General features: G+C 38.1%; 1 protein-coding gene across 1 annotated transcript in view; it reads right to left on the reverse strand.

Annotated features, from left to right (window-relative positions):
• tox3 (TOX high mobility group box family member 3) overlaps window positions 1–10,499 on the reverse strand; it is a 41,380-nt gene extending 30,881 nt beyond the window's left edge. Inside the window, exon 1 of the mRNA XM_056758861.1 lies at window positions 9,803–10,499. Within this exon, the coding sequence (XP_056614839.1) occupies window positions 9,803–9,901 (99 nt within the window). The 5' untranslated portion in view covers window positions 9,902–10,499. The remainder of the gene's footprint in view (window positions 1–9,802) is intronic.
• Between the last annotated feature and the right edge of the window lie 1,953 nt (window positions 10,500–12,452).

Below are 12,452 nucleotides of genomic sequence, written 5' to 3' on the forward strand. Positions count from 1 at the left end.
AATTTATATTTTCAATATCTAATAAACTAGTTTATTACATTTAAACAAGTCTTTTGGAACAAACATTATTATCACAAAGTGTCAATCATCCAGTTGTTTTTAGGGAAAATAGTAAATACTACATTGGTAAATAATGCTAGAATAATTCAGTTGGACATACACTGCTGTTCATAAGTCATTTCTGTTTACCAAGCCTGCATTGATTTGATTAAAAAATAAACTTAAAGAAGCTTATTCTTTTATGTAAGCCTATTTTTAATGAATAGTATATAGTTTTGCATATTAAGATCAAATATATTTTGTATAAAATGTATATTGCAAGACTGACCCCCACCCCACCAAAAAAATATTATGCTGGGGACCCCCATAAGAATTGATTCAATTCGAGCACTAAGAGAAACATGCTTCCCCCAGTTTACAAACTTCCACAAAGACTTTAACCAGTTTCAATAAAAGGACGATTTCATACATACTGGGAGAAAACTCAATAAGCTCAAACCTAGCTGCAAGATATGTCAAGTCCTGCCACAACAATAGAACAACCAGCACAACAGAACAAAACAGACACAAAACACACAAACTGACGCCATATGACAGGATCCTGTCACCCTCGCTGAAAACTTTCATCAATACTTTTCTCTTTTTCTGTTTATATTTATATGTATAGTGTAGATAGTTATACACTTTTATTTTGATCTTCATCTGTAATTGTGCAAAATGTTTAAATTTAATTTTCCTGTGCTTTGGCAATGTAAACATTTATTTTATCATAAAGTTTCTTTGAATCTTGAGAGAGAGAGAGAGAGAGAGAGCGCCTTGACTTCACTCTAATGTCTGTTTTACCCCCACAAGTCATTTCAATATGAGCTCTGTTTGCTCATTCAAATGAGTCTTTTGTTTACCCCCACTATCTGAACTCTGTGCTCTTTGAGCTCTACTAGTATTTGCACACCTGCTGTCTTTGTCAGTTCATACAGGACAACCTGGAGCCACAGAGCATTGTGGGTATATGTGGCGCAACACCGGCAACCTGACAAAGGACTTACAGAGGCGCTGCCGTACAATTTAATATTATATCCGACACAGTCTCAAAGACCTCTTTCTTCAGTTACAATAATGAGATCCTCCCCCTTTTTCTTCCTCTTTTTCTTTGTCACTCTGCACCTCCGCAAAACACTGTGTTCGAGAGCAGACTGAATAGTCAAATAAGGGCAGATGAGTGATTAACTGACCTGTTTACTGGTTTGAAAGATAGTAGAGAGAGGGAGGAGAGAGAAAAAGAGCGAGATAGAAAGAGAGAGATGTCCCTTATTGACACATTTTAAATGTAATAAATGTGGAGTGTCATGTTACCACCAGTTAAAGAGCTTCAATGGTCAAATCATCCATCCATCCATCCATTTTCTACCGCTTATCCGAACTACCTCGGGTCACGGGGAGCCTGCGCCTATCTCAGGAGTTGGTCAAATCATTTATTATATTAAAAACGTTTTATGTAACACTAATCCTGGATTTGTTAGATGATAGGTACCACTCCTCACTCAGAAAAATATTTAATGTGGCCTAGTAAATAAACAACAGATAAAGTTTTATTAACTTAATAAAACCTATTAAAATCGTTTTTTTTCAATCAGACATATATAAAAAATAAATAAGAATCCAACAGTTAATTTCTCTAAAATGTACATATATTATTTAGGTTTATTAATGAACAATAAGTATTTAATTAAAAAATATATTTTAATACACTTAGTATTTTTGGTGAATTCTAATAGAAATATTTTGAGTATCTTACGATTAAGTATGTATATTAATATGTATATTACGTATATTTCATTGATTTCACAGCTTCAAAATGTATTCTTTACTTTAAGTAAATAGGTTCACGTAAAATCACGATAATTTGTTTAGAGTGCTGACTGATTTATTACTGACTTATTTATTTATTATTTATTTATTTAAAAAAAATAAAAGTGTGTATTTTAACTTTAAAGCAAGAAAACATACTGCAATGAACACTGATTGAGTCATATAATTCTAAGAGTGCCGAGTGGATCGTTGGAAACGGCTTGATTCAGAGCAAAAGCTGTTTTTAGGTCACCGAAAATATCCCAGCAATAAGCCTGTGAGGTCGATAACTGTAGAGAAGCAGGACAAAGCTTGCAAGAGCTTTGCGAGACCAAAATATACTTTATAGGGCCATGAACATACATATTTCAGACTGCTCTTTAAATAATCTGTTTCCTCTGCTTCCTTTTTAACTTTAATGATGTATGAAAGGTCAAAGGAAATGAGAGCAATCATAAGTTCAATTATTATCTCAGAAACATAACACTTATACAGGGTTTTTTCCTGCAGAGAAAAATTGGAGGCGGCCCATGCAACCTCAGTCAAATTTCTTCTCTGGGCAAAATTATGTTGAGTTTCTTAAATTAAAAATTAAAAACAACATGCATTCAACAGACTGTGAGTTTAAATGCAGTACAGTATATGCACACGGGACAATGTAATGTTCTAAGCTGTGCAGTAGCTCGCTGAATCAGCGTTTTACTGTACACAGTGAGTTCGCTAGTATGAACGCACATTGTGATCAGAACGACACGCAAAATAATATATCATTTGAACAGATTTGTTTGAACAGTTGAAACTATTCAGTCACTAGCGAATATAAGAGAAAAGCGTTTCGTTAAAAGCACAGTGAACCACAAGAGAACGCTGGATGTGAATGAGCTTTGCTCATTTAGTAAAACTGGTGAATTTACATTTACATTTAGTCATTTAGCAAACGTGTTTATCCAAAGCAACTTACAAATGAGGTAAACAATGGAAGCAATCGGAACAACATAAGGACAACAAAAAGCAGAAGCGCAGTAAAACTGGACTCATATAGCCTGCCACTGTATAGGATAGAAAGAGTAAAAAAGAGGTAGAATTCAGAACTAATCGGTCAGGGGGTGTAGATGGAAGAGATGTGTTTTCAGCAGATTCTTAAAAATGGCTACAGAATCTGCTGATCTTGTAGCAACGGGCAGATCATTCCACAAATGTGGAAAAGATCCGGAGAAGGTACGTGAGAGTGATTTTTTCCCTTTTTGGGATGGCACTAGAAGACGTTGTTCTATTGCATAGCATAGGGATATGGCCGGTGCATAAGTCTGTATTAGCGAGTGAAGTTATGGGGGTGCCAAACCAGTGGTAGGCCAAGAGCAGAGCTTTGAATTTGATGCGAGCGACTATAGGGAGCCAATGTAACCTAATGAAGAGAGGAGTGACGTGTGCTCTCCTCGGTTCATTGAAGACCACTCTTGCTGCAGCATTCTGTATCATCTGTAGAGGTTTGGTTGTGCAAGCTCGAAGTCCAGCCAGTAGCGCATTGCAATAGTCCAGTCTGGACAGGACAAGAGGCTGGACAAGGACTGGCGTTGCATGCTTGGACAGGAAATGTCTAATTTTCCTAATGTTGTATAGGATGAATCTACAGGACCGGGTGGTGGCGGAATCACAATCTGTGAAGTTTAGCTGATCATTGATTACCCCTTCCAGGTTTCTGGCCGTTCTGGAAGGTGTGATGGTTGGCGAGCCTAGTTGAATGGAAATGCTTTGACAAATCTTCGGGTTGGGTTCAGCTGCAGATGATGGTCCTTCATTCAGAGCGAAAAGTTACTCAGGCATGCTGAAAAGCATGAATAAACAACAAGTCGTATCGTCAGGCTGAAATGGATCATCCACATTTCAGTGATAGGGAAAGCTATGTTTGCGAATGACATAACATAGGGATGTATATGGAAAAGAGCAACGGTCCAAGCACTGAGGCCTATGGCACCCCTGAATTGAGATTTCGGGACTCACCTCTCCAGGCTACTCTAAATAACCTAACATTAATCAACTTTTATGTTGGTCTGGTAAATGGTAGGCCTACACATGCGCGTATGTACAAGATCAGGATGGCGCCACCTCTGCATCATTTAGAGCCAGGAAAAACCCTGTTATACAGCCCTATTTTAAGCACAACAGAAATTCAGCCGGATGATTTACTGAACTTTATAGGAAATCTCATTTGTAATTAAAAAAGTGCATAAAAAGTCAATCTGCCAGCAAAACAGTCACGTTTGGCACTTGACAGGTTTGTATTAATATTGTTAAAAATTGTGTCACCAGTAGTAACACTTTTCTGTTTCATCATGACAAAGATGTTCAGTGCCCTCCCTGACATCTGTGACCCTCTCAAAGTAAAACAATATATGGAAAAAAGTGCATTCTCTATAATCACAAGCTATTGTCATAACTGGAATATCTTTTGACTGATTAGCATTCCAGATTGACATCCTTTGTTTCGCAACAATAAGATTGGAGAATTGTTTTGGAACAGGATGGGGATCAGAATTTCAGCTCAGCTCATAACAAAAGAAAGTCAACATGCTAAACTCTGTCCTCATGCTGTTGCTCACTAGCATCAGCACAATGTGTTGTCAGAAAGGCAGAGTCCCTAGCATGGTCCACATTCCTGTCTTGAAGAGCAGCCTTCAAACCTTTGTTTAACGCAATCTTATTCGGTGACAGTTTTCAGCAGCCCAGGATCACTGCATTTCTTTTTCTGTGTCTTAAGTGGTGTTTACATAAGCCCGTTGTCGTACAAAAACAGCGTTTTGAAACGAAAGTGATCCTCATTTATATTGCCATTTCCACATGCGTTTTAGAATAAAAATCAGCTTTTCCATTATACTACCGAAAACGCATGTCACATAACCATTCAGACACGCTGGGCATCCGCACATAAATGTAAACAGTTGTATTGGCACTCATAAGTTGGTTTTGTTGACAGTTGGTTATAGTCACAGACCGACCAGAACAAAATTAGCATGAGGGCGAGGAAAAGCAAGGACGTCTTCACGTGGATAACGTTAGATGAGGTAATCCATGCTATTAGGCTCTATTAGGTTTGATTTAATTCGGCACCACACAGACCGATCGACGTATGACATTACAGTACTGAGTGTACTGCTTTAAAGCACACAGCTCGCGATTTTCTCTCGCGTTGCTGTAATATTACTGTGTAAATCCGTGTTTGCGAGGCAGCTTGAAGTAAAACATTCCCGTTGTTTGGTCATTGTCGCCTTCAGGTTGCGTAATGGCTCAGATGACAAAGGCTTAACGAATCGGGGAAGCAAACGCAATGATACTGATGACCAAATCAGAAAGCGAATGTGGGCAACCATGCCTGCGTATTCTTTAGTCTCCGTTTTCGTCCATTTACACAAAAACGAGACCCTGGAGTTTTCAAACTTAAACGGGGTCAGCAGCGTTTCCAAAAGTCAGTTTTAGGGGGTCGAAATTGCCGGATCAGTGTAAAAACCGGACCAGTGTTAACGCCAGGCGTAACCGTAGCAAGAGGTATGCGTTTTTAGTCACAGATGCTAATTCGTGACCTGCCACATCGCCCCAGGTTGTATTTTTTATTGCCTTATTCTGTACTCTCACTTATGCTGGAAACAAACAAACAGACGTATGAAATCATTCTAGTCAGAAATCGTCACATCTCAGCCAGATGAGGCATGTAGGTTATATTGGAGGAAATGAGATAAGAAGCATTTACAGTAAGCAGCATGTAGGGGATTACAGATATGATTTATAGAGCATGATCTGGCCTGGCTAATGGTGTGTGTCAGCTACAAATTTACATATTTGCCCAAGCACACAGCATCATATCAGCCAGCTACTAAATCAATCATAGCCACTATTAAGGAGTCTGCTGATAGGGGTTAGTGGAAATGAGCTCTTGAGCCTCGGGCTTGTACTGGCATGGCTAACTTTCTCCCATCAATCACTTATGTATCTGAGATGATCATTGGCCCTTAAGTTTAGCCATTGAGGACTACTCTGCACTACAAGCTTCTTAGACCAACGCAGTCAGATGCCATGCACAGAATGGGATGAGGTACATAGGACATATGCTGCTATTTCGCAAAATCGCATGAAGTGTAAGTTCACTTGAAGAAATAGATCAATAAAAGATAAGAGAGAGAACCAAAATACAGAAGTCGAGAAAGAGAGAGACCAACATAAATGCAGAACACATTGCGATGGCTGCATCATTTTGTTGATTATATCGGAAAGATCTGAATGTTCAGTAGCAGATTACACAAACCTTGTCACGAACAACAGGTCCAAATAAAAACCTGTCTGACATTTAAGTACAAAACACTGGTGATATATTCTGATCAAACCTTTCCACATTCAATAAATGCATAGGTTTTCCTGGAGGATATGAACAGACGGAGATAAAAAAAACACTTGCATCTGTTCTCGCTCTCTAAATGCTATGCTGTCTGAATCGAGGTGGCATATGAAACTGTATCATTTACAGTTCGCATTTCCGTTAACAGTTGCTATTTTCTTCAGCTGTCATTCATAGAGTAAATATTTTCTTTCCATCAAATATTGTGCTTGGGGGCATGATGGAGGGTTCTCTTTCACAAATCCCTTTAGACATGCACATGTAAACTGTCTTGATTATAAACTGCCACTAAATCCATTTTTAAAGAATCTGACACAAGAAACATATTTCTTCTAATTCCCCTACAAATGAGCAACCGTGTCACATCCATTAAAATGTATTAATCACTGACTGCTTCCTGTTTACAATGACACCTGCCGAATACAATGTAACACTGTAAACAGATCTAAATGTTAGGATGTAATTTAACCCTTGCTTTATAGATCAACACTAAGCCTCATTTGAATCGCTCTATACAGGGGGTGGGAGAGTCAACGTGTGGGTGTTTACAAGCAAATACATCTGAATGTCATCTCTTCTCCACTGTAATTTGCTATCTCCAGTGGCTGTCACCTCATTTCCTCTTTGCCTTTGTCTCTAGTGCAGGGCCACAAAACAGCTGCTACTACAGGCACTTTGTTCAGACTATACATTGTCTCATCACTACCTTTAGATGAACTCCAGAGAGACCACTGCCTGTCGCTGCATCTCCCCTATGCACTGACATCCACACTTTATTGTGAATCAATTCTTTCACTCATACATGGAAATTTTCTTTTAAACATTGTTATCGAGTCCTTAGCACAGATAAGGAAATGAAGGCAATATTTCACTGAAAATGTTTTTTTTAAGTCCCCTGCCTTGTCATTATGACTTCAACCTTTGCAAAAAGAACATACGTGGACTCCACTAGACTTTTGCCAGACATTTTACTTTTTCACTTTGAGATTATGATTATTTGATACATTTGCATGTAATTCTGAGATACCCTTATGAGGAAAGACTAAGTGAAATGTTTTTGAAATTCTTGTGGCTATTCTTCTGTAGTGAAATGTTATTACAAGTAAACATTGTGAGTTGGCAATCAATATGAAATAAAATGTACTATGAAACTATGTCAAAACAATCCCTGATTTGTTCTATAAACTATTTGAGTAAACCCATACAGCTGCCATTGCCTGTCGGGAGTTTGTATAGTAAAAATGTTTAACGTAAAAAACCTTTTATGGTTTTGCGTGTGTGATTTATACATGTGTTTTTTTACATTTAATAATAAGAATTTATAAACACTTGGTGTATGTAAACCTTTCCAGCAGCTCAGTCTACATTAGCTTCAAAATGCATACACAAAAACATTTCCAGGACAACTGGAAAAAAAGAATCCTTCATCTCTTGCATAACTAAATGATTTTGAAATGCTTTTCATCAGTGGCAGAGAGATGGTGAGAGCAAAAGAGAGAGAGTGAAGTTGAGAGTGAAACTGAATACGGTTAGGAATGCTGACATCCACCAAAATAAAGTGGGACTCAGATAAACATTTCCTTCTAAATGTGCCGTCTCATTATCCTTGTAATCATTTTAATACTTTTCCTTAACAGCAGCCTCAAATGTTTTCAAAATTTCCAGTCAAATTTAAACGCCTTTGCATATTTAAAAAGGCTCCTTCGATTACTATTACGCATCTGTAAATGATCTGCGTAAATACAACAATTCACCTCGGATGCAAATGACTCCTACCTGGCATTATGTAAAAGCTCCCACAAAGTGATTACATTACATATAAAGCGAGCAGAGAGTTTGGTTTGGTGTGACAGGCTTGTCTTTGATACGTCAGTTCTGCTGACCAAAAACAAAGCAGAAACCCAAACAGCTCACGTTTAAACATGCCATTCAATTTCCACGAAACTAAAAAGGCAAAAAGTAATATCCCATTACATTTTCAAAATGAAGCCATTGGTTTATTTAAGCCATCAGGAACACTTTTCTAGTAAATTTTCACTGACTGCTAACACATGTGCTCTCTTTATAAACTCAATGCTCCTGCAGAAACCACACTCATTACCCAGAATCCACCGCATACAGTGAGGCTGCAGACACAAATCAAGACCCCTTACAGCTGCCTCAAGGGCCTGGCCCTTTAACTTGTTATTCCAAAGTTTAAAAACTCGCAACACAGATTTTTCTGTATCCCATTTCTACTTTTATAAACGCTGAATAATGTCAAACATTATAAAACGTTGTAATCTCATTATTCATTATTAGCTTTTTCCATGACCATTGTTTTTCTTCATTCAGTTTATATCCATTTTAAACATTAACTACTCACTTGGCACAGTTTTTATCTCCCCCTTAAAAATATTGTAAAATACACAATGTAATTTGCTGCCAATGGCGGCTAATGCTGTTGCAATAAACAAAACGCTTTACAGTATGTGTACATTATGAGGTATGAGTCAGTCTTTACAGAGTGACACTATCAGTCCTGTACCTAATAAGTCAAACCAATAAGATAAAAAAGACAGCATGTAAAGGCTGCAGTGGGTGGGTTGAAGTAGCTGTGTTGATCATGATCCAATGTTTGTAATAGGTGTGTTTGTGGGTAAGAAAGATACTGTACCATACAGAAATGCCCCATAGCCTATTACCCTGTATCTCTCATCAAAAGCTCTAAAACTTAACTTTCCTACCCATCCTTACATAACCATTACTCAGTAAGATTTAAATAGATTATGGCAGAGGAAAATGCTTGTACTTTTTACAAAAAGAAAGATTCGCGACCTGTATCACTGGACACTATTTATCAAAGTCAAAGTAGTTTAAAGGTGTGCAAACAAAGTTTTAATGCATCTTTAATACACAAGTGTCCATGTTGAACACTGTCACATGTGATTTTATAGTTCTGTGAATAACAACATTTGCATAGCGAGCTGAAAATCGCACAACGGTTCCCTCTGGAGCACATAAAAACATTCCTGTCATATCAAGCAGAATCTGTAAGGGCAGCACAATTCACTCATTGTCCCGCAACACACTGACAGTCCTTTGTCTAAAACTTATTTCACTGCCGATTTGTATTGTATTCTTCTGCATTGTTTAACACCACTGAATCTACACAACAGACCTCACTTATCTAACGTTACTTTAACCACAGCCGAGCTCGAGGAGGCATAGACAAAGTTGTCAAGTGACACAAACTGGCGTGAGCTCGAGCTCTTAGAAATGTTTCGTATTGATTTCTTGCGCGTTGTTTTACGCAAAAAAAAAAGAGGATAGCATACAGAAGAGTGGGGAGTGTATTCATCATCCACCTGCTCTCTGTACGATGAAAAACATCGTGCGCATTTCATCAAATCTTTCCAAAATTGAATCCTGTTAAACTGAGTAAAAACAAAAGTGTAGCGAGCAAAGCTAACGTTACACACAAGCGAACTCCACACACTTGCCGAAAACGTCACCAAAAAACCGGGACTCAACTTTGCGCTCCTACTTTGAAGCAACCGGCTCAGGGGTCCAAAATGGTTGTCTTACCTTGTTGTAGTTGTAGTATCCTAAGCAGTGGGAAAAATCCAGGTTCTGTGGATCTCTGGGAATTGAATTCCCTCCGGCAGACGGATAAAATACATCCATGTTTCCTCTCGGCGAAGCGCTGCTGCTGCTCCGTGAAAAGGCGCAATTTCTCTTACTTGTCCTTCAATGATCCAGGCGCGAATCACGAGAGTCTCACGGGGATAAGCACGGCTCACGGGGGACGGAGAAAGGGTAAAAGGGTGATGTTGTGAGTTTAAGTAATCCTCTTCTATAAGCACTGATCGCCGGCCATAGTTTTGGGATGTTGAGAAAGGTTTGGCGATGTTCAAACTGCTCCTGCGCTGCGAGGTTCAAGCATGCTTGGGGAGCAACACAAAGAAAGATACGCGAGCCGGCAAACAGCAACTCCGCTATAAAAGATACACACAGTTAGTGAACTGAAATACAATTTTGGTCCCGTTTCATAAACGCATCCATCAATCCACACTTTTCGTTTTAATTCAAGCAATGCACGCCAGTTGGCACACTTTTGCCCCTTAAAGCGTGGGTGATTGCATCAAATTAACCCCTCCGGACGCATGGATAGCACTCTCCGATGACACCGTTAGTCCGTATTAGAAACTTAGGAGGCTGTGTTTACATAATCATTATACAGCTCGTTTGAGGGAGTCTGAACAACCAATGGTCTTGTGTTTACTTCGACCAACATCAGGCTGTGATGGCAGGGGTATGGAAGAAGGGAAGAGTGGGGCTCATTGCGACCACTCCCCATCTCATATCGCCACTCCCCTATCAGAAAGAGAAGCCGTGCATAGTTATGTTCATAACTGATTTGAGCATGTGTGGACACATTTTTAAATTCAGCACACAAGGACATCAATTTTCCACGGAAAATACACAGCCTAGTTGTGTAGATTTCAGAATAGGATCAGTGGATGCATGGAAAGAAGATTTAAGGAATGATTTGCATGTGAATAGACCTCTTCCTATGATGGTTTCAATGCTAAAAAATAAGACAGGTTAGTAGGCTAGTTAATACCAAGTGCATGTAAGAGGCAGCTGGAGAGACAGAAAGAGAGAAAGATGTTTGTTCACACAGCCAAAATAAACATGTTCTATTGAATAAGGTGGACAGCATTCCCATATGTGACCACCAGGGGCTATAGAAACTACAGACACACTGAAGGTATTTTGCAAAGGTTTTTAATAAGGATACAATTTTGGAAGAAGATTTGGGTCATATTCAGTGTTACAAGTAAGCTCAAAACCTTACTGTTTGTATGCTATTCAAACAGACTGCTGAGAACTCGCAGTTTAAGCAGTACAACATTTTATATGTAACGACACATTGCAAAGACATTACCTGCATGTGCTTCTTATCTTTAGAATGGCTCATATATTTTTGTTTTGTTATACCTTGGGTCTAAATCACAGAAATAAAGATGAAAGTAACTTTACCCGCAAAGGGCTCAGATGGAAGTGAAAATCATGATTTTGTTTACATTATGTGTACATATACAGAAGGAGTATACACATTATAGAGGAGACTGACGCTATACTGTAGTCAGTCTGAGACACTTGAGCTAAAGGTTCAGCAACATAAATGTTAGCACTAACAGTGTTTCTTTTTATGTGGTGCCAAATCAATCTTTTTATATATGTTCACTGAAGAAATTTTCCTAAAAAGCCTACTGACCTTAGTCAGGGTACACAACATACTGAAATTGACATGAACGAAAACAAGGTTGTTCTGGATAAACTTACAGGCTGCACAGTGTCCTGCACTAAATAAAGGTCCTAGAGCTTTTCCTTTACAACGTCATTACTGTTTTGGTCTGTCTGTTTTTGGTTACTTTTTGATTGCAATTGGTTTATAATGAGACGTTCATATAAACAATTAGCGTTAATTCATCAAACATAGTATATGGTGCTTATTGGAAGGTTCTACTGCGACAACTTACCCCATATTGTGTGACAACATGTCCCACTATATATATAGGGTCAACATTATTTAATTACCTCATATTTTTCCTCACTGCAAAAATATCCAACTACAGTTTCGGCAAAAACAACAGTAAGCTTACAATATTTTTATTTATTTATACAGGAAAATACAGTAATGTTATATAATATAAATTGTCAGGTTGGAAATTGGTTGTTGTTGAGGAACATGATGATAAGGTAACCTGCAATTTTTATGTTTAAACAGAGATGGCGATAGAGAGGAACAGGTTACAGGTTGCCTTGTATGTAGAAAACGATATAATATAACAAAGTAAATTATAAACTTGATTTTTATTAACAAGTTGGGTGGACGTTATATCATTAGTTGAGTAAACCCAGTAATCTACTTGTACATTAAGCTTGAAAGGATGTTGTCCCGAAAGCCTTAAACTTTTAAATTTTCTCAATCTCAGATTTTTAGTGCAGGGAAATAATAGTAAAACATTTTCAAAGCATTATAAAATAGCTTTTTATATCCAAGACATTACTTTATGTATTCTAAAAGCTGGCTTTCAGAAATAAGCATACCATACGTAATATTTGCCGCAAAAAAAGTGTGACAACAAGAACTGTCTGAACATAACCTTCCTTTCTTTTCTCTAATACAAAACATGTATAAACAGACAAAGAAACAAAACAACACGCA

Source organism: Triplophysa dalaica, chromosome 1, assembly GCF_015846415.1.
Source record: "Triplophysa dalaica isolate WHDGS20190420 chromosome 1, ASM1584641v1, whole genome shotgun sequence".
In the NCBI taxonomy this organism is placed as follows: domain Eukaryota; kingdom Metazoa; phylum Chordata; class Actinopteri; order Cypriniformes; family Nemacheilidae; genus Triplophysa; species Triplophysa dalaica.